The sequence below is a fragment of the Sminthopsis crassicaudata genome, chromosome 2 (genome assembly GCF_048593235.1).
Source record: "Sminthopsis crassicaudata isolate SCR6 chromosome 2, ASM4859323v1, whole genome shotgun sequence".
Taxonomy (NCBI): domain Eukaryota; kingdom Metazoa; phylum Chordata; class Mammalia; order Dasyuromorphia; family Dasyuridae; genus Sminthopsis; species Sminthopsis crassicaudata.
In genome coordinates, this window is record NC_133618.1 from 513,902,085 (window position 1) to 513,923,936 (window position 21,852).

The 21,852-nt window shown below is 48.4% G+C and overlaps 2 protein-coding genes across 5 annotated transcripts; both read right to left on the minus strand.

The window, feature by feature from the left end:
• Nucleotides 1-5,498: 5,498 nt before the first annotated feature.
• On the minus strand, nt 5,499-10,593 carry SLC22A17 (solute carrier family 22 member 17). Of its 4 annotated transcripts, none has more exons than XM_074294264.1 (10): nt 10,271-10,593; nt 9,715-10,129; nt 9,523-9,626; nt 9,010-9,164; nt 8,430-8,595; nt 8,005-8,150; nt 7,588-7,693; nt 7,149-7,372; nt 6,680-6,791; nt 5,499-6,296 (listed from the first exon to the last, which is right to left on the minus strand). In XM_074294264.1, exons 2-10 carry the CDS (start codon nt 10,099-10,101, stop codon nt 6,008-6,010), a joined length of 1,689 nt encoding a protein of 562 aa, XP_074150365.1. In that variant the 5' UTR covers nt 10,102-10,129; nt 10,271-10,593; the 3' UTR covers nt 5,499-6,007. The 4 variants fall into 4 exon arrangements, with proteins under 4 accessions (XP_074150365.1, XP_074150367.1, XP_074150366.1 ...); XM_074294266.1 differs by having other exon boundaries at nt 9,715-9,893; nt 10,271-10,543; XM_074294265.1 differs by having other exon boundaries at nt 9,715-10,527.
• Nucleotides 10,594-11,383: 790 nt separating this feature from the next.
• On the minus strand, nt 11,384-21,534 carry EFS (embryonal Fyn-associated substrate). The gene is made up of 6 exons (XM_074294263.1): nt 20,143-21,534; nt 17,564-17,842; nt 15,107-15,247; nt 14,182-14,916; nt 13,064-13,159; nt 11,384-12,565 (listed from the first exon to the last, which is right to left on the minus strand). Exons 1-6 carry the CDS (start codon nt 20,152-20,154, stop codon nt 12,131-12,133), a joined length of 1,698 nt encoding a protein of 565 aa, XP_074150364.1. The 5' UTR covers nt 20,155-21,534; the 3' UTR covers nt 11,384-12,130.
• Between the last annotated feature and the right edge of the window lie 318 nt (nt 21,535-21,852).

Consider the following 21,852-nt stretch of genomic DNA (forward strand, 5'->3'; position numbering starts at 1 on the left):
TAGTGTGCAGTCTTTTCAATGTGAGGAATATTTGTTTCCTTAGATCTCAGCTAGAAGATCTCCTTGGGCAGAAGTGTTGGTGTTATGGAGGTAGATTTGCCACTTAAAATTAAAAATAGGCCTTAAATTACAAGCAGTAAGGATAATGAAAATTGTAATTGGGAAAGACTAGTTTTCTGGTCTATGTTCTCCTGGACATTTGATAGGTATAAATGTAAGCCAAGACTAGATAGTGACCTAAATGCATGTTTGTACTATTTACCAGTGATGTCCAACTCAAAAGGATGGCTCCTAAATTGAAGACTTGCATGTGGAACACATAATTGACTTTAAAAATCACAAACATTTTATTATGCTTACTTTGTTAAACATTTTCCAGTTTGGACAAGTATTTGTGCTTCATGTTTTTTGGACACCTCTGCTGGTATGTATTTGGTTGTAGATGCTTTGTCCACATCTTTTAAACCTTGGACTAACAGGCTCTCTCTCCCCATTTGTGTTGCCATGTGAACTTTAGGAAATAAGCTATTTTAAATTCAACTAAAACACTTGTGAAGGTAAACTTTATTTCAGAAGGATTTAAAGATAATTAGAAAGCTAACATTCTTATCAGATGTTTTAGATCATTACTTTAGCTCTTGAATAAATGCTGTCTCTACTTAAAATTCACAAAAATTTGCCTCCAAAGATCTTTTTTTGTTGTTGTCTAGAGATTCAACTCAGAAAAGCCTTTTTTCAGTGTGTCTCCAAATTACAGATGAACTGGAGCAAAAAGGGGTTGAGTGACTTGCCCAGGGTCATGCCATTAGTGTTTTGAAGTCGAATTTTAACTCTTCCTGACTCTAGGCCACATGTTCTAGCCATTGGATTGCCTAACTGTTCTGGACTTGTCTTACAGTTTTTCAAGTCATCTAATCCAGATGTACACTTCATTTTGTATGCATTTTGTAATGGCTTTTGTCTGAAATTTCACTTTTGGCAGTTTCCTATTCTTCAGTTAGCTTTCCCACAAAGGATTTCTTTACTATTCTGACCTGCACTGATCTTTTTGAACTTCCATACCTTATATTAGATACTTGTCATTTTGGCCACTAGTCATAATAGTTTCACTTTTTTTTTTTTTTCTCTCCAGTTAGTAAATTATTTGAACAGAGTTGTATTCACCAGGTAAGTACTTGCTGTTTGAATACATTTAGGGGATTTGTGGGATGAAGAATAGCTTAGTGACTGCTGAAGTGGATTGATCTATTTTATCTGTTCATGAGGATGTAATTTGGCTTTCTAGTAACATGGTTAAATTTTCCTTTCAGGTTAAGACTGGTTTGAGGGAATTGTCTTGTATGGTTGGTCATCCTACTGTTTTAGGAATTGGAGTATCCCATATCTTTAAAATTCTTATGGGTCAAAACTGTATGGGGACTTGCTTGGCTGCTTTTTGAAATAATACCATCCAATCCCTCCTTTCTTGGCCCAGTCTTTACTAAAGTAGAAGTTAATATTTTCTGTGACTTGCTTATACTTCCCATTCCTTTTCAGGTATTCTGGTTTGTTTTCTTTTCTATTAGAGAACTTTGCAATTTTCTAACTTTAAATTTAATTTTTAAACTGCATTTTAACATTTAAAATAGAAGGTAATTTATTTGTAACCTGTTTATACAATTAACTCAGCAAAGTAATTTTGGGGATTGGTGACAATAAAGATTAAATATTCTACAATCAATCCTAGCTCCAATCCTAAGATTCAGATTTCCTACTCCAGATGTGATTATTTTGCTGTGAATAGTATACTTATTTTAGATGAAGAATATGACTGGGGAGTAAGATTCAGCCTTAGCATTCTCCTTACCACTTAGTCCTTTGGAAGTAGAAGGGACTAATGTTTTTTGAAGGTGAGAGATACTGGACTGTGACAACTAGATGGTTCTGTATAGCACATGAGTGGTAAGATCTAATGGCAGGGAAGTTAAGTACCCCACAAGGCAAATTATCCAGTTATTTTACTAGACTTATTCAGCCTTATCTCTAGGCTGACTTTGGGGAAATTGAATTATTTGAGAACAGAAGCTAGTGCTGTAATTTATGTTAAAAACCAAGAACCTGAGTGGGGGAGGGAAAGTGATGGGTAAGAGATTTAAGAGTTAAAGTATCTTACATAGCACTGTGCCAGGGCCAGGGTTAAGCACTTTAAAATTGTTTTCATTTGATCCTCACGTACCCTATGACGTTGATGTTACATGCCTATTTTACATTCAAGGAAACTGAGGCAAACAACTTGGCTGCGATTACATAGCTAGCAAAAGACTGGATTTGTACTCAGATGTTCAATCTGATAACAGTATCCCCTGTCTTAAGAAATGGACAAATTAAGTTACCTCCTTATGATGTCATTGGTTATTTATTACAATGTTATCAAAGGGGATTTTACAGAAGACTCAGGTCACCATGACCTTGACCTTTTCTAATACTGTGCTGGGGCAAGGTGGAGAGTTGGTCATGATCTCAAAAGTTCTGCCAGGCCCTTAGCAAACTGGAAAGGCATCTAGTGTGATCCCAGTGATGAACTGTACATATGTTCTCTGCATATTGATTTAGAAAGTTCATCCCCAGGTTAGCTACAAGGTGACACATTTTTTCAGCCATAGTAATTGCCAAAAGATATTTTGGAGAGATTGCATACTCTTGCAGCAGAGTAGGGGGAACCATGCTAAATGATAGATCCTCAAGGTATTAGAGCATTCAAATGGTATTTAAACAGTGAAGAATATTCCTCTCATATCTCGTAACTTCTTTCATTGTGGATCAATGTGTCATCCATGAAGAATATCTCAACCTTTGTCAAACCTAGGTCTTGAGTCAGTAAATTCTATTTGAATAAAATTATCAAACACAAGTAGGGCAAACTAAAGTAGCAATTTTATTTGGGTGTAAGAACTTCAAAGTTCAGAGATACATGTTAAATTCCACTATTTTAGGATTTGGCGAACCAGATATACTTAATGCTTATAACTTTTTTTTTTTTAGATCTGCAATATCTTGCCTATTCAGCTACAGTAAAAATTCTTTCAGGATAGGCACCTCATCACCTGAATGCCTGATACTTTCTACTACTTTACTGACCACAATAAATGCTTGTTCAAATGTCCTCATAGCCTTGTAAATTTCATAAACTTTGATCTCTGTATCTTAAGACTTCCCTCCCAAGGCCTCTATTCTAAAAAACTTTGCCTTGTCTTCCCAGGAGTTTAGCCCTTTTCCAGACTCTGTAATATTTATCTGTTATTATCTGTATACTTGTTTTCCCCACTAGAATATAAGCTCTTCTAGGGCCAAGAATTTTAAATTTTTTGTGCCCCTTAATATTTCTCTTTATGTACGTCTTTCTGCAGGCAGGAACTGCTCTAACTCCTTGATCATTTTAGCTTCTTTCCTCTAGACTTTTCCCAGTTCTGTGAAAAAACAAACAAAAAAGCATATATATATATATATTGACAAGGAAATTAGTTCACTATTTTTGTCATCACTTTTGAAATTACTGTACTAAATAGCATACATAATCCCAAATTATTGGCAAATAAAGCAGCCTGAGATTTATATAGGATCTTTTTTCCCAAAATACTCAAAGACCTTTTTCATATATGATTTTGATAGTTCACACAGTTCCTAAAGAGTTTTATCTGGGATGGGATAATTTCCATATTACCAATAACTCAAGGCTACAGGTAAAATTCCAACTTCGACTGCCTTTTTCTCATATAGTGACTATGCATCCCAGAATTACTTGATCCATATTTCAAGAACATTGCTCTTTAATGAAGCACTCATTACAAAAGAATTTTTGTAATAGGGGACAGCCTTAAGATTTATACAGGCTTTCTCCCCATCCCCCGAAGATTCTCAGTGTGCTTTATAGTCTGCTTTTTTTTTTTTTTTCCTGAGGCAATTGAGGTTAAGTGATACCCAGGGTCACACAGCTAGGAAGTGTTAAGTGTCTGAGGTCAGTTTTGAACTCAAGTTCTTCTGACTTAAGGGCTGGTGCTCTTAACTACTATGCCACCTAGCTTCCCTGGGTTATGCTGTCTTACAAAGTTTATTGCCTCTTGCCTGAAACTGCCCCTGAAAATACTATGCTTATTTTATGCTTCTCTTCACCCTTTGCCCACATGCTGGAAATGACTTTCTTTGATTTATTTAAACCAGGGGTGGGGAAAGTATCCAGGCCTTGTAAGGCCTGTGAAATTTGCTAAGGCCACTGCAGGTGGCAACAAGCTGAAAGCTAGGTACATCATCCCACTGCTTTGAGTTCTACGAGTTGATAATTTTGTATGACATGTGAATGTTAAAGATATCCAAATGATCCTTGGCAGAAAAAAAAGTTTGCTACTCCTAATCTAAACAAACCCTACTTTTAAGATTCAAAAGGACACATTCATTTTACTGTTCTTCAAACATTCCTAGTAAAAACTTGAGGTCACTTCAGCCTGTGATGATTTTAAACAAATCATTTCTTCTAGACCTTAATTTCTCCATCCTTAAAATGAGTGGACTGCATTTTACATGACCTCCAAGGATTCTTCCAGTTCTAATGTTCTGATTTGCATAAATCAAAGGATTATAAATTTAGAGCCGAAGGAGACCTTTAAAATTATTCAATTAGTTTTACTATTGAGGACACAAACCCAGAGAGAAGGGGTCTAGGCTGGCAGAAGTGGGATTTAAATTCAGGACCTCTGACAAGGTCATCTGTCTACAAATTCAGCACTTTATCTCATTCTACTCTGCTTTCTATTTTAGATGTCCTTTTCCTCTAAACTTTTAATGGTATTTGTAGTAACAATAGTTTACATTTCTCTTGGACATTGTAATTTGCAAGCATTTTCTTCCCATCAATGTTGCCAAGGACGTAATGCAAGCAATAGAAATCCTTTGGTGTCTGAGTAAGGTGACTAGGTGGGAAACTGGCAGTGTTCTAAGCTACTTCTTCATACATACTGCCTTGGTAATATTTAGTTTTAACATGTACATCTAGAGTCCCCATCCAGAGTATGTTATGTTTCTTGAGGGCCTAGATTCTGTTATGCAGTGCTCCCTTTTGTCTTCGCATAGTGCCTAGGACCCAGGATAGGCTTAATACTTATTGCATGAGTAAAGCAATTCATGAGGTTGATAATCTCCTGGTTTGGGCAGTTGCTCCCCATTCCTACATCCAAATTTTTCTTGAAGAAACTTAGATATGGTAATTTAGGAGAGTGGATCCCCTATTGAAACATTCTGGCCCCATTAAGGCAAATGTGCTTACTCTCTTATCACCTGCCCTCCAGTAGCTGTTCATAGTATAGTGGCTGTGATAAAGGAAAATAACATTTTTCAAGAGCCCAGTGAGATGGAGGAAGTGGTAGGGTAGGGGATTGATGTTTCATATTTCAAAGATGCTTTCCCATTGCACCCCTCCCAAAAAAAAGGCATGCATAAAGACAGAAAAAAAATGTTTAGGCTCCTCCTTTTATTTAAAATTTCTTTATTGAAATATAAGTAGTAGGCCCCAGTGTGTGAAGTCTGGGTATCCCTGGGTGAGACTAGAGAGGCCTGCTGTTCTCACTGCAGTCCACACTTGCGTCTTTTGCTAGGGAATCGCTGTCCAGGACCCTATGATCCCTCCCCCAGACACCAGTGGGGGGGGGGGGGGAGAACTACAAAGTAGCAGGGAAGAGTAAATGAAGCAGGCTTGTGATCTCCCCTTGTCTAGTAGTGGCATTCCATGACCTGGGATGCACTTAACTCCACTTTCCACATGGCCTTCTTGGGAACTCCATCTTCCTATTGGATGAGGTTCACTCATGTTTTGTGGCCAGACTTCCCTCTTCCCAAGAGCCCACTCTTCAGCCTATCTTGGGCTTTGTGTGACCAGCATGGCATGCTAGGGTATTTCCCATCTTTTTCATGGCATCTATCAGCCTCTGCATTTTGAAGGCAGTGCCCCATTCTCCTGTCAGCAGACCCAACACAGTATTCAGAGGGCAGGCGTTGGTGTGGCAAGAAGGGGGACATGGTCACAACGGGTTGGGGGTGGCGGCCTTAGCAAGGAGGGCCGACGGCAGAGCTCCCCATCCCTAAGGGCCTCTGGAAGGGCCTTGCGTTTGCTCTCAGGCAGCAGCATGATGCTAAGAATGCAGAGAAGGGCACAGGCTGCCAAGACCACGTGCTGCAAGAAGGCACCTCGGCCAGCATGGAGCCGCTGTACTGGACCACTCAGCTGGCCTAGTGCTCCTAATGCCAGGATTAGGCCCAGGCCCCGTCCCCTGTGGAAGGAGGGAAACGAAACAAACAGCCTGAAGATGCCAATTCTGACCCAAATAGCTGCTTTCCCGTCTCAGTTTAGAACTACCCCTTCACAATCCCCTTCCTAATATCAAAAATATTGCTTTACATGTGTTATTTGATAGTCAAAATAATACCTCAAAATAGTAGTAGGATCCCCTTTTTTACAGAAGGAAAAATTAAGACTGAGAAAGGGGACTTGCCCAGAATCAGATAGCTAATATATCTCTGATAAGACTTGAACTTCTGACTTCAGGGCCAGCATTCTTTTCCCCTGTCCAGCTTGGACTTTGCTCTTAACTCCCTTAGTATCAGGCTGGAGAGGACCCACTATCACCTGAGTCTTCCCCCGCCTCGTTCTCACCGGACTGTTGTAGGGATGACCTCTGCAGCAAGAAGAATGCTGAGAACGCCGGCAGCGTGGGCAAAGAAGAGCCCAAGCACAGAGAAAGTGGTGATGGCCACATCGTTCAAATCTGTAGAAGCAGAGGAAAAAATGTCGGAGCCCAGAAGGCCTCGCCTGCCCAGTCCATAGTGCCCTCAGAAGTCCTGCAGGCTTGGCATTGCATTTACTGGGCAGCATGCCAAAAATCATCTCCCTGGGATCTAGGCTGGTACTTTACATACAGCTCGCTTTTCTCAACAAGTGTGTGTGTTGATGAGAATGGGGTGGGGTGGGGTTGGCAATAGAAAAGGTGGTAAGAAGTGTGTTATGAGGCTCATCTGTCAGAGAAATGGGGACTTTGGACAAAGGGTCGGGGGATTTCGTGTATCTGATTGCATCACAGCCCCCAGAAAAGGGGAAGATGTCGCCATGGCTCTGGAATGCTCACAATCTCTCAGGCCCAGCAGCACAAGAGAGGCAATGCCGGTGAGGGTCATAGTGAGCAGCAGGATGCCCCGACGGCCAAAACGGTCAACGGTAACCCCCAGGAAGACACAGGCCAAGCCAGCTGTGCCTCCAGCCAGCAGAGAATACAGGTTGAAGTCGACCTGGGACTTCCGTCCCACTCCTCCCACAAGCTGGTAGCAGTGTCTAATCCCATGGGCAATGAAGCTGTAAGGGTGAGACAAATGGAAAGACCTTGAATCTTTATCCCACAGCTCCCTCACCTCTGCTAGAACCCAGTTTTCCAGAATCTAGGCTGTCCAGCCTATGTGGAATTCTTAATGTCTAGCCTAGTGGGCTGAAGTCTCCACCCCCAACTCCTTGAGCTCAGTGCCAGAGAGGCACCCCGTCCACCACCCCTTGCTGCTTTGTTCAATGCTTACGTGGTGAAGCCCAGGATAAGTAGATTTTTCCAGATGTTGCGGCAGCTGAGTAAGGCTGAAAGTGAGATCTGGGCTGCTGCAGGAAGGGGACAAGTATTCTCCAGATCTTGGGAAGGGAGGGAAAAAAGGAAAGAGGAAAGTATACTCCAGAAACTGAAGTGATTATATGGGCACACAGCTAAAGTTACATGTTGATCTGGTCCCTGAGCAGGGAATGTTTAGTGTCAGAATCCCCTCTGGGATGTGAAGGCCTGTTTTTAGAGTGGGAGGCCTCTCTGAGGCAAGTTTCCATAGGAAGAGGCCTGCCTGGCCTATTGAGGTCTCAAGTCTGCCTACAGAAAGTCACCTACATGTCTACCCACTGAGAAAGTATTCACTAGCTGAGAGCTCTCCAAGTCTTCTTCCCTCGGTCCTCACCTCGGAGGGCTTCTTCAGCTTCGTCCACCAGTGGTTCCCCTTGAGGTCTGTTTCTTTGAGCCAGAACTCTTAAAACAGCCTGGGCCTCTGTTGTCCGACGAGACACCAACAGCCACCTCGAAGACTCTAGGAACAGACCTGGCCAACTAGACAGGCAGGGGAGACGATTGTGGGGGAGGGAGGGGAGCAGAAGCAAGTTCTGGTCACAGAGCAGGCTTCTCCATGCTTGGAACTCCCTGTCCTGGGGACAACCTTTGCCACTACTGGGAAGATGAGGTTGGGGGAAGAGCTTTAGGAGCCAAGGGGAGACGGTGATGGGAGAATGAGGGAGTGAACTGGGTGTGGGGGGGAGAGGGTTAGATTTACAAGAGCAAGTCCCTAGCTCTATGGGCTAGCTGGTGGAGGATATGGGAGAGGCTACTGACCCATAGAGCAGGAAGAGAATACAGGGAGCCGTGATCAATCTGAGCAGAAGTCTCCAGTCCTTGCAGGCCAGAGCCAGGCCCAAGAGCAGAAACTGTCCCACTACTCCCATCAGCTCTCCAGCCAGGATTGCCCGGAGCCTCTGGGAGGGCTCACATAACTCCAGGCCTGAGGACATGGCAAGGGCAGGTCCAGAAGAAAAAAGCGGACAACATGAGAGGGAGATGTGGGGAAGCAGAGGTGAGAATGAGGTAAGGCCTTGGGGAAGCGCACAGACAGGCTGGGAGCACCATGGCGATCAGAGGGAAGACCTCGGAAGGGGGAGATCAGGGGGTAGTTTTTGCTGTGGTATGAGCTGACCCTGACTAAGTGGGCTTACGTTTCTGAGCCTCAGTGCCCTCACCTGTAACATGAGTTGGCATAATTAAGTGCTCTCTAAGGGCTAGCTAGGCCTCCGTGAGGCTGCTTAACCGAGTGGGAAGCCAGGAGAGGAGGAGTTTTAAGTAGGATGAGGAACAAGGAGGGACGGGGGATCCCCGGAGGGAAGCAGCAGAAGGCAGGGAAGGAAAGAGCTGTACTCACGGGTCAGGTAGAGGCCAAGGTCAGCCCCAGCCAGCATGAAGCCCAGGAGGAATCGGAGGGCCGTGAGACCAGGTGGGGAGCCAGCTGCAGCCCCTCCTACTCCACAGGGTCCTGCCAACCCCAAGGCCAGCAGCACGACCCCTCGGCGTCCTACCCTGGAGAAAAGGGAGGACCTTCCGTCACAGCATCCCACAGCCTCCTCCTTCCTCCGGGAACCACGGCCAGCCCACTGAATTGCTAAGATTCACTTTGCCTCCCCCCCCCCACTTTGTCATGAACCAATGGCTTATGAGAGCATCAGGGATGGGGGGGGCGGCTAGAGCTCACCATGTACCTGGAAACTTTGAGAACTAGAGAGCTGACTTCTAAGGATGGGCTAGCCCTGCCACATGGACTCCTCCTCGCTCCCCTGGGTAGTTTTCTTCACTGTTTCTCAAGTTTGGCTTCCCTTAGCTCACTTGCTCCTTAGAGTGGCCTCCTAGTGCAATGCACTCCTGCCGTGCACATACATACCTGTCTGTAGGATGGCCCAGACCCAGGTAGCCACAGGCAAAGCCCAAGAGGAAGAGGATCTGCTCCAGCGTTACCTCCCAGCCCCTTTCACAGACTAGATCCCACTGTGGAGGGGGAGAGAAGGCTTTGCTGGGATGGAGAGAGCAGGAGATTCCCCACTTCGGGTTCAAAAGTCCTGCCCTTCACCCTCACCTGAGTGACCATGTTGCCATGGAGCACAGGGAGACCACTGTAGTCCCAGCCATGGGGGCACCGGGTGCTGTTGGGTGGGGGTGGGGAGCAGGCCTCTTCACTTGTGTTGAGGGTCGGCTCCCACCCGGAGGCATTGGGCTGCCGGCATCTCAGGGGCGGCACCAGGGTGAGGATGGGGTCTGAGGCCAGACCCAGGGCCACGAACAGCAGGGGCAGGCAGCTCAAGCCCAGCTGCACCTGCTGGGCCCTCCCCACCACCCCCACCTGCGAGAGCAGCGACTCGAAGCTGGGGGGCCCTATGGGGGCTGCCAGGGACAGGCTGCTCCCCAGCGCATCAGGAGCCGCTGGTCCCCCTTCCCCCTCCCCTTCGCCCTCCCGTGGCTCCATTCACCCTGGAACGGAGGAGGGACCCGACCTGTAGGGAACAAGAGAGAAAAATAGGGAGGAAGGGGAGGGATGGAAAATGACAGAGGGAAACAAGAGGAAGGGTGGAGGGGGGTGATGGTGGAATAAGGGGTGGGTGAGGTCTATGTACTTCTGAGGGGCAGTCACTCACCCCTCTGGGGCTGGCGGGGGTCTCTATGGCCCTTTCGCCTTTGTTGCTCCCCCCATGGGGTGAGGGGGTCCTGGTGGCCAAGGAGCCAGAGCCTACTGCTTGGCTTGGGGGAGTGCCTCCTCTCCCCTCTCCGCCCCAGCTCTTCCTTCCCTTCCTCTGGCCCGGGCTCCCGCCTCCTCCTCCCCTCCCTGCTATCGATTGCTCCGGCCCCACTGCCCGGCCTTCACTCCACGGCTTTGCTAGATTTCCCACCCTACCCCCCTTCCTTTCTTCAGCTCGGGGCTCCTTTTTCTCTCCTCCCCTTCCTTTAGACTCTCCTCCCCTTCCCGGGTCCTCCTGGACTCACCCTCTGAGGGAGGGAACCTCACTCTATCCGCCCTTCTTCTGAGTGGCCTCAAGGCTGGGAAAGCACCTCGCCGGGGAAAGGGGAGAAGGGGGAGGCGGCAGCGGGCGGAGGGCTGGCCCTGACGGCTCTCCTGCCCGCGGCTCCCAGGGCCCTGCTCCAGGAGAGCTCTAGGAGAGGGAATCGCTGGATCTGCGGCAGGAGGCCCCGGCCCTGTCCCCTTACTGCTGTGCGTGGGGGGAAATGGAATGGATTTCATCTTCTGATCTCCTTTCAAGCTCGAGACCCATTATCCCATAACGCTCTCACTTCCTGAGAAAAAGCCTTGGAAAAGAGGCGCTCTCCTATTTTAAGGGAAGGGACCACAGGGGATTTTGGATATTACTGCATTATTAAATAAGCCCAAGCAAGAACTCTCACTTGCTCCCATATCCTCTCCACATTTATTCTTGGTTTTCATAGGATGCAAAGGGTCATCTAGTCCTCCCTTCTCCCTTCCCCAATTCCCTGTCATTTTATAGATGAAAGAACCAAAGCCCAGTAGAGCCCCATGCCCGACCACTAGCAAGTGTCAGAGTCTGGACTTAAACCCAAGACCTTTGGCAGCAGTCAGCACTTTCCCCACTGTTCCCCACGGCTTCGTTTACTTGTTGTCCTCCGCCCTTCCCCCTGGTCCTTCAATCTGTCCCCATTCCCAACTACAGCTTTGATGGCTTTTCTTCCCCAAGTATCACACTAGTCAGCACAAAGACAGACAAGCACAGACAGGATGACAAAGAGCAGGTTTTATTGAGGTGCACAGTTCCAGTTTATGACGCTCTTTGCCTTCCCTCTCTTTTCCCCCACTGTTTTCTCAGGGGCCAGAAGATCTCCAGCTTCAGCCACTCCCCAGTGGCCTGAGCTGTGGGCTCAGGGTCCTGCTTTTTCCTCACCTAACCGTCTCCCTTGGAGCTGCAGAGGGTCCTGAGCTCACCCCATCACAGGGTGCAAGGGAATGGCGTTCCCGTTCCTCCAGCATTTTGCTTTTGCCATATGTTTTTTCTTCTTGAGACTGAGCTGGGGAAGGTAAGGGACCAAGTGCCCAAGATGAGGGCAGGATGAGAAATCCTCTCCCCACCCACTATGGCAGACCATGTGCTTCCTCTTTTCTTCCTGACAATTTGGGGAATAATATTAAATATAAATAATTTATATAAAATGGCTCGTACAAAAAGCTGCTGTAGGAAGATATAGAGAAGAGGAGAATCCAAAATGGGGAACTAAGGGAGAATGAGATGATCAGAGGGGATGGAAAGGATCGAGGGAAGACAACTGTCCCGTTCCCTGTATCCCACAGGCAGCCACGGGGGGGGGGGGGAGGACAGACGGAGTGAGGGACCTCCCTGAGGTCCCCAGATACCCAGGGAAGAACTGGTCATCTCAGGCAAAGGAGAGAATTCTAGGCTGGATTGGAATTGGTCGGGGTCAGATTTGGAGAGAAGGCAGGGAGGAGTCCAGCAGGTGGGGCGGTGTGATGCTCAGGGTGCTAGGCCACTGAGCAGGGTAGTGAATTGCAATGCTTGCCCAGCCAGCTCAGCCACCCGCTGGGCCATCTCTCGGGCAGCAGGACCCGAGGGGTAACCTAGAGCAGCACCCTTGACAGCCAGCACAGCGGCCCGTAGTGCCTGACCCAGGGCTGCCCCCGCAGTGCCAACCTGGGCACGCAAAGGAGCCGATGCAGCCAGTCGGCCCAGGGTGTCCCCTACAAACACCAGCCTATGGGCTGCTACTACCACTCGTTTGCTGTGGGGCACAAATTGTCGAGGGGGGTGATTGGCTCTGGTACTGGCTAGCAAGGCTGCCACGGCGGCCTGCAGAGCTGAATAGTGGCTCTGGCACTGCCCAACATAGAAGTGTAGCAGCTGCAGGTCCCCCGAAGGCAGGTCAAGGGGCTCCCTTGGGGCCGGGGCCTCCTGCAGGGAGGAGAAGCAGCATTACCAGGGAGGCGGTGTCCAAGTGCCCTTCCTGAGGAGCGGCTGACAGAGCCTCCCCGCTCCGCACCTTACAATCCCTTCCCTTAGCATTTATCCCTGAGATATTGTGTCCAGTACAGGTGAGGGGCCCAGAAAGAGAAGTTACTCACTGAGGGCCAGGGCTACAAGTCAGGTTTCCTGACTTCCCATCTGCTGCTCTTTCCATGGCTGCCTAGTCTTCTGCCTCCTAACCAAGTAGATCCCCTTTCCCTAAATTCTAATCCCTTAAATTCTAACCCATGGGACTCGTACTTCCTCAAATTCAATTCCTTTCTCCTTAACTCCTAAGTTCTAACTTTGTTGTTTCCCATTTTGACATCTCTGAATTTTCAATCTTTCCCTTGAAATTTTAACTTCTCTCCTTGACCTTCTTCTATCTGCTCCCCTTCCCCAGAAAAGTCTTCCAAGGTTCCCTGCCCACCCCCAGGGGCATTTCACCTGCTCTTCCTGCAGAAGTCTCTCTGGAAGCATCATCTCAGGGTCCCCTGGCGTGGCTCCATCCAGGGGATCAGAACCTTGGATTCTCTCCATCCCCTGCAGGAGGGAACCCAGTGTTTCAGAGAAGGGGGAAGGGAAAGCCTGGCTGGGGCTTTCATTCCTTCCCTGGACTGCCCAGTTGGCTAATTTATCCTTTTCCTTCTGTGAGCTCTTACATTGTCCACCACTTGCCTTAATGTTTGTGCAAAGCATTTTATATGGATGATGAGGATTTGATCATTTACATCATTTGATTTTTTTTTTTCATGATCTCTGGTTTTCCAGGATGGCTCAGAGCTATAGAAACTATTTAAATCTGGAACAGACCTCAGAACTCCTAATTCTCATTCCTCTCCTCCATCCCACCCCAGCCCCCTACCATTTTAGAGATGGGGAAAACAAAGCTAAAAGAAATGAAATGATTGTCTCAGATCACATATGATGCTCCTACCTCCATCCAGGAGGCTACGTCAGAAGAGTTAAGTTGGGTTTAGGGACAGAGATTTGACATTCAGATGAAAGACAGAGCATGAGATTAGGGGTCAAGAGCCTGAATTTGGCAGCAGAAATTGCTCCCTAAAAGTAGGCAGAAAGAAGTGGTTGTATGATGCTTTGGATAGAAGGTTAGCTTTGGAATCTGAAAAAAGATCTGGGTTCAAATGTCACCATCCCTATGGGATGACCATGGGACAAATCTGTTAACCTCTCCATTCTCCAGGGACAGATCTCTGCACTGAGGGCAGTAGGTCGGAAAGTTTCCTAGACTGATAAAACCAATTTTTCTACCCAAGAAAAAAATGACAACTAGACAGTATGAAGACTTTTGGAGAATTTTCTGTTACCTCCACTTTTCATTCTGTTTCTCTTGAGAATTAATCAGAGGCAATTAGGTGACACAGTGGATAGAGCACCAGCCCTGAAGTCAGGAGGACCTGAGTTCAAATCCATCCTCAGACACTTAACACTTCCTGACTGTGTGACCCTGGGCAAGTCACAACCCCAATTGTCTCAGTTAAAAATGAAATAAAATAAAAAAGAATTAACCAGTTGAGGGATCAGCGCTCAGAGGCTGTGCTCACCTTGAGATGAACGTAGTCGTACTCCTCGCCCAGGGGGATGCCCTCATACTCATTGTGGGGGTCTGCTGTCCCTGCCCCTGCATCCCCCGCTCGGCCTTCCTCGGCCCCCTCTGTTTTAAGCCCCATGTAGCTGGGCAGGCGGGGAGGTGGAGGGGGCAGTGGTCGATCCTGGATACTGCCTTTTCGACCAGAGGCGGGCGAGGGCACGGGTGAGGGGGCGGAGAGTTCCTGCACAGGCAGAGCAGGCAGTGGACGCCGGGACAGGCTCTCAGTGGAGGGGAGCCTGGGCCGTGGGGGTGGGGGTGGGCTTCGGGCCAGGAGCAAGGTGAGGGTCTCTAGGTCACCCGGGGCAGGGTTGGAGCCAGGGGGAGTAGGAGGTGCGAGAGGCAGCGGTTCCTCAGGACCCAGCAGGGGCACATCATAGATGGCTTCCTCACTGCTGCTGGAGGTGCCATCTCCCAGAAGTTCTTCTGGTGCTTCGTACAGATTGAGCAGGGCGGATGCCCGCTTCAGATTGGAGGGGGCGGCATAGAGGGGGGGCTCTGGCTCCCGGCCCCCTTCCCACTCCAGGTCGAATTCAGGAGATGGCTTCAGAGCTGGTGGGACATCATAAGGGGCATCGTCTTCCCCAGGTTGCTGAGTGGATGCTCGGGCTAGGGGTCGGGGGAAAGGGACTGGGGAATCATAGGGGTCGTTGGGGGGAATTCGAAGAGCAGTGGGGGGCACATCATAAACCTGGAAAGAAAATAGATCCAGGGTCAGTGAGACTCCTAATGAGGCTCCTCACCTGTCTGGTTCCCTCCCCCCTTGCAGTCTCCAAACCTGGCAGATTCTCCTGCCACGTTCCCTCTCTCCTCCTGCCAAGGCTATTCCTGGACTTCTTTTTAGGCAGTGACCCCCGGTTTTCTAGCTCCTTCATCCTCACCTCTCGAGTATCTGCAGGGGTGTCTGTCTGCATCCCACTACTTCTGGGGACTTTGTAGATGGCATCCGGGGATGGCGGGCAGGGCCCAGGTGAAGGTCTTGGGGCAGAACAGGGCCGAGGTGGCGGGGGGATCACATATACCTGAAAAAGCATCAAGCACAGCGTGAGTTAGCAGAGCTGAGAGAGCAGGGAATGAGAGAGCCATAGCATAGTTTTAGGTGGTATAACAGAAAGAGCTAGAGCTAGAGAAGTTATGTTTAAAACTCTTTACTACCTTACATAACTCATTTAACCTCCCAAGGCTTCAGTTTCTGTACCTATAAAGTTCTTCCACTTCTCTAACTCTGGGATCCAAAAAAAAAGTTAATGCTAAGTGGGAATTTAGAAAACATCTGTTTCAGGGGAGGTTAACATGGTGTCTGTGAACTTATTATTTCTTTTTCATTCGTATATAATTTTTTTCAATAATATTTTTTCCAAATACATGCAAATAAAATTTTCAGCATTCACCTTTGCAAAATCTTCTGGTCCAAAAATTTCTCCCCTTCTCCCCTCTCTCTCCTCCCCAAGACAACCAGCAATTAGACATAGGTTAAACATGTACAATTCTTCTCAACATTCCCATATTCGTCATGCTACGCAATAGAAATCATATCAAAAGGGAAAAACCACCAGAAAAAAAACAAGCAAAACAACAACAACAACAAAAAGGTGAAAATACTATGTTTTGACCCACATTCAGATTCCACAATTCCACAGAGTCTCACTGACCCTGGCTCCATTTTCCTTCCAGGTTTCTATCCCAAATCTATTGGAATTGCCTTGAGTGACCATGAAAATTAATAATGATAGCTTACATTTAAATATAAGACCATAGGAGTTAGCCCTGAAAAGAGTCCAATCCATTCCAGCTGATCACTGGAACTTATTTTTAAAAAAATTATTATTGTTTGATAATTTTTTCAATATAATCAGCTCGATATAATATTTGATATATTTAAAAACATTATTTTAAGAAGTGACCCATAGGCTTTGATAGATTGCCACTGGGATCCAGGACATGCAAAAAGGGAAAGGACACCTGATTTAGTCCAACTTCTTGGACCCTCTTCTCTGCACCTCTTTTATTATTTCATTTGATGATCTCATTGGTTCCCTTGGATTAATTATCATCTCTATGCTGATTAATCCTAATCTCTCTGCTGACCTCAGGTCTTGAATCTCCAACTGCCTTGGGACATCTCAAACTAGCTGTCTAGTGCTCATCTTAAATGCAACATGTCTATAATTGAACTCATTATCTCTTCCTCTGAATCTTCCTCCCACCTCCTAGCTTCTCAATTATCACCATCCTCCCAGTTCCTGAGACTCCTCCACATGTCACTCTCACTTCCCATATCCAAACCATTTTTACCCTCACAACTCTCCAATATGTCTACTTCTGTCCTTTGCCACCAATTCAGACACATCATCTCTGTCACATTGATTCTACAATAGCCCCCTGAGAAGTCAGCCTGCTGGAGGGTCAGCCCTTCTCAAATCTCTGCCCGTTCCAATTCATCCTCCATTCATCCACTGAAGTGATTTCCCTAAATTACATGTCACTCTCCGGACAGCTCCCAGAATCAGGACAAAAGCCTCTGGCATTCCCTTTGTGTAGCTTCATCTTCTGCTTTTCCAGGCTTCTCACACCTTCCTCCAAAGGATGCTCTCTTTGATATGGTAACCATGATCTCCCAGCGGTTCCTGGAACAAGACCCTCTACCTACCTCTAGGCTTGGGGATTTTCTCAGGCTGTCCCTCTTTCCTAGAATCCTTTCTCTCCTCTCCATCCTGGTTTTCCTTCAAATCTCAACTAATATATCATCCTCTATAGGAAGCCTTTCCCAACCCATCTCGGTCCTAGTCCCTTCCCTCTCTTAATCATTTCCTATATAGCCTCAATCTAGCTGGTTTGTATATATTTATTTGTTTTTCATCTTAGAGAATAAGCATATTAGGGTATTAGCAACTTGAGGGCTAATTCTTATTACCTAGTATACTGCCTGGCACACAGTAGGCTATAATACATGTTTATGGATTAACCAACCTCATCTTACAAAAAAAGGAAATCAGAGCCATTGAAGTGAATTGGCTCCCCCAAGATCACACAGTTCGTTAGTGTCAGAGACAGAATTAGAACTGTGCTCAACTGATTCCATTCTCTTTCTACCATGCTATCTATGTCTTCAGTCTGAGAGTGAAGCTAAAAGGGCTAGTGCAAGTCAAAGAAGAGTGCCAAAAAAGGCATGGAGAGTGAGAGCTGGTAGGGAGAGAGTTTTTTAGATTGGGGGGACCAGGGAAGGAACTATATCCACAGAGCCTGGGGCACTGAGAAGGTCCTAGGGAGTAGGACTAGCTGGGGTCTTCAAGCTAAGGGTGGGGAGGGAGAAAGTTACCTTCTGACCCTTTACTTACTTCCTGTTCCACCGGACCAGGCCCAGGTCCTGGATCAGATGTACTCTGATGAGTAGGAGGCACCTGGTAAAGGCTGGACTCAGGGCTGGGGCCAGTGGGGAGAAGCTTCACTCGATTGGCAGGCACAATGCCCTGCTGGCCATGGAGGGAGCAGAGACACCACCCCTGCAGCCCCCCAGTCCCTTCCCCTTGCAGCACTCGGAGTACATCCCCACGTTTGAAGGACAGTTCCTCTGGAGATTCTGCTGTGTTGTCATAGAGGGCCCGGGCCAGCTGGGCCTTGGTAGGAGAAGAAAAATGCAAGAGGAAGGATTTTATTACCAATATTCTTCTTTAAATGAGACAGTGTCTATTTGAAGCTTCCCATGAAAATTAATAATGATAGCTTACATTTAAATGTTAGACCATAGGAGTTAGCACTGAAAACTTTCTAGTTTAAACTCCCCATTTTACAGATGAGGAAATTGAGTCTTAGTAACATAAAGAACCTTGCCCAAGATCATCTGGGTAAATAACTGAGCTGGAATTTGAATCCAGGTTTCCTAAATTTAAATTGCAGCTCTGTTCCTTATCATAGCTCAGTGAGGGGGTTGTCCTAAGCATCATCGCTCTGGGTATAACACTGATTTTGTAACCCCAGAGGGCCAAGTAGTTCACTTTTACCTCTGAGGTATGGTTCTAGGATACCCTTAAAGAATTCGGGGCCTTCTCTCATCCCTGCCATTGGCTCAAGGCTTCACCTATTGGATTCTCCCACTTTTACCCATCCAAAAACCCTAGTTCCACTTAGCCACTTAACAGATGAGCTGTTCCAAAGGAATATTTACTTCAAAGATATAGCAAGAACAAAAAAACAAAAAACAAATATTCTCCTCAACACAGGCAGGAGAGAATCACAGCTTAACTCAATTCCTATATAGCATCGATCCAAGAGAGGTTAACCAATTTGCTCGTAATCAAATAGCTAATAATAAATTAGAATCAGATTTCTGGTCTAGGGCTTCTGACTTAAAGTGTAGTCTAGTATATAAGCTAGGAGGCAGCTCGAGCACTGGGCCCGGAGTCAGGAAGAGGGAGCCTCAGACAGTTATTAGCTGCTTGACCTGCCTGCCTCAGTTTACCACCTGTAAGTACGGATGATAACAGCAGCTGCTTCCCAGGGTTGTTGTGAAGCTCAGTTCCTGGCACATAGTAGGTGCTTAATAAATGTTTTATGCCCTCCCATCCCAGAAGAGGATTCTTCTCCCTACTTCACAGATCAAAAAAGTAAAGTTTTAAAAGGAGATGGGCCATGGAGCCACCCGACAGTGGAACCAAGAGTCCTTTATCCCTTGAGCCTGCAAAGTCTTTCTTTGGAGGATTGGAGGATATTGGTTTTTTTTTGTTTTGTTTTGTTTTGTTTTGTTTTTGGTCTGATGGTTCCGCATACGTCATAAATGGAGGGATCCTCAGACGCTTTTGGTACGGTTCCTGCCCAGCACAGAGCTCCTAAGGCTCTCCACCTTTCCCTACTTTCTCAGTGCATAGGAAAATGGGACCAAGACTAGGGGCAAGTCTGTGCTCTCCTTGGGTACTATATCTGTTTCTACTCAAAAAAATCTTGGCATCTGGTGGAAGGATATTGGAAAAGCTGCAGAGTTGGTTTTTGAATATAGGGGTCTCCTGAGAAAAAGGAGGGACTCTCATATTTGGATAGAGACTTTGGGGCAGGGCAAAAGAGGAGAGTCTCTGGAATCTGGCCAGTGGGGATGAAGCCCAGTGCTGGGAACAATATATAATTGCTGATTGATTGGTTGATGAAGGGGTGGGGTTTCCCGTGCTCTCCCTGCCCCCTATTGGGTCCCCCCAGCTGACTTGGGGGGATGGCTCCCTTCCCCCATACCCAGCCTATGAGGTTTGTTTAATGGGGGGTGGCAAACAGCCATGTGCTCCCTGAGAGTCCCCCCTCCCGAAATCCCGTTCTGCCAGCTGTCTCCTCCCTTTGTCCCCAACCTCCAGTCCCTGGAAAGTGGCCTGAGGCTCACTGACATCATCTCTCTCCCTCACCCCTGTTTTTCTTTCTTTCTCAAGCTCCTTATCTCCTTCCCTTCCATTTGCTCCTTTCACTTTCTTCCCTCTCAGTGGGGGTGCTTCAGGTCCCCCTTTCACTCCCTCAGTTCTTTGCCCTGTCTCCTCAAGTTGCCCCCTCCCCTCCTCCCTTTCTCCTGCTTCTCTCTTCCTAGGGAGCTGCCACTGGCCATCTGTCCTGTTCCTAAAAAAAGCCCACAGGATTTTTGCCTTCATCCTTTGCCCTCTCCCCACACACCACAGGAGCCGTCTCAGGGGAAAAAAAAGTAGGGGAACACAAGTGTGGGGAGGGGGGGAGACCAAAAGGAAGAGAAAGGAGGCGTGAAAGAGAGTCGGCCAAAAGTGAGGGAGAGACTTAGACAAACAGCCGGGAAGACCCAGAGATGAAAGGGACAGAGTAAAGGGGGAAGCACAAAGGGCAAAAAGTGAAGAAACTAAACAAAACTAGAAGCAGCTTTAGGACTTTTCTCTCCGCCCCCCCACCCGACCCTTCACCCCAGACTGGGACTCACCGACACAGCCATGGTTCCAGATGCCTGTCTTCTCCTCCTCTTCCTCCGCACTGGCTTTGGGTTCTGGGCAGATTCAGCAGGAGGCTCCCCACATCATGGCCTGGGGCCCAGTGCCAGCCCCTTCACCCGGGGAGAGGCGGCCCCCAGTCTGGGGAGGCTGAGCGGCGGCCGGAGCCGAGGTTCGAGGAGGAGAACCCGAACCCAGCAAGCCCCTGAACCGAGAGCGGCCCTTTGGGACACGCCGAAGGAGAGCCCTCCTCCAAGCAGCTTCTTTCCCCTCCCAAAGCTGCCTTGGAGGTGGAGGGCCGAGGGAAGGTCCCTCAGGAGCCCGGCTCCGGGCGCACCTAGCCCAGGCGAGCTGTGGGGGCGTCGCGGGGGCCACGAGGGGCAGCGAGGACTGGGGCAGCTTCTGTCCCCGAGGCGTCCAGGGGCAGGGCTCGGGCGGGGAGGACTCGTTTGGCTGGGCGGCTAGCTAGCAGGAACCAGGCCCGCTCTTGGCACCCGAGGGCAGGGGAACTTGGAGAAAAGTTTCTCCGAGATGAGGTTTAGAGCCGCCTTGGGACAGGGATGGGGGGAATGGGGAAAGCCGGGAAAAAGGGAGCCGGCGATCGGGAGAGGGAAGCCAGGACTCTGGGGGGATTGCGAAATCCTGCTAGAGCCACAGCGGGGGACCTCGCGACTCGGGGCTGGGTGGGAGGCTCTGCAAGATTCGGAGGGTCCGGAGTTCCGAAGAGCTGCCGGGCCGGAGACCCCCTCAAGAGCTCGCAGACAGCCCCCGACAGAAGCCCGGGCGCATCCCGGCTCACACCCGCTCAGGCCAGCCCGCCTAATGCCCCTCGAACCGGCCCAAGCTGGGCACCTGCCCTCACACACTTACAGGGACCGGGGCTCACTTACCAACTCACTAACTGGGCCACCCGGGCTGGGGAAGAGCGGCCCGACTTCCAGCCCCCCGCACCATCCTCGGCGGCCCCCCCACGCTCTGCCACCCCTCAGCGGGGAGCCCCCTCCGCTCACCGCCAGGCCGCCGGCGCCTGCGTTCCTGGGGGCCCAGGGCTCGGGGGACAGCCCATCCCACACTCCTAAGTGTCTCCGCTAAGGAGCACAAATATCAGAGAGGTGGAGGTAGGACCGAGTGGATCCTCCGGGAAACGCACTCAGAACCCCGTCCCGGGGGCCGGGAGGAGACCCCCCGGAGGGGCAGCCCAGTCCTCGGGCGCGCTCCGCCCCCCTCGTCTTCTCTCCTTCCCTCCTTTCTTTCCGCCTCACTGGCTTCCTCTCGTCCTTCTCTCGTTGTTTCTTAGTTCTCCTTCTCTCTGCTTCGTTAGCTCTCCCTTTCTCTGTTCTGGGACTCAGTCCTGAGGATTAAGAGGGAGGGAGGCAGAGAGGGAGGGAGGAAGGGGAAGGAGGAGGAGGAGGAGGAGAAAGGAGGAGAAAGGAGGACAGATTCTCTAAAGGAGGGTGTTGAGTTACAGCCCCGGTCCCCTCCGGCCAAACCGCTTCTGCCGCGGCCGCTGTTTTCCCTGCCCTCGCTGGCTCTTGCCCCCTTCTTTCCTCCCCGCTGGATTATATAGAATTAGAGATGCAGTGACTTCTTGAGAATTTTCTGCTCTTTGCTCCCTTGGCTTTTGTCGCTTTCCTTCCAATCCCTCTTCTCTGCTTCTCTTTGGTTCATCTTTTTTCTTTCTTTTCTCTTTTATCAGTCCCACT

Coding starts and splice junctions, on each gene's coding strand:
- EFS (XM_074294263.1), bottom strand. Junction 14,917..15,106: donor CCCCTGCAGATACTCGAGAG/GTGAGGATGAAG, acceptor TTTTCTTTCCAG/GTTTATGATGTGCCCCCCAC. Junction 13,160..14,181: donor ACGACTACGTTCATCTCAAG/GTGAGCACAGCC, acceptor TCCCTCCTGCAG/GGGATGGAGAGAATCCAAGG.
- SLC22A17 (XM_074294264.1), bottom strand. CDS start 10,101: ATGGAGCCACGGGAGGGCGAAGGGGAGGGGGAAGGGGGACCAGCGGCT. Junction 7,373..7,587: donor CTTATCCTGGGCTTCACCAC/GTAAGCATTGAA, acceptor TCACCCTTACAG/CTTCATTGCCCATGGGATTA. Junction 6,792..7,148: donor GCTGCTGGGCCTGAGAGATT/GTGAGCATTCCA, acceptor CTGCTTCTACAG/ATTTGAACGATGTGGCCATC.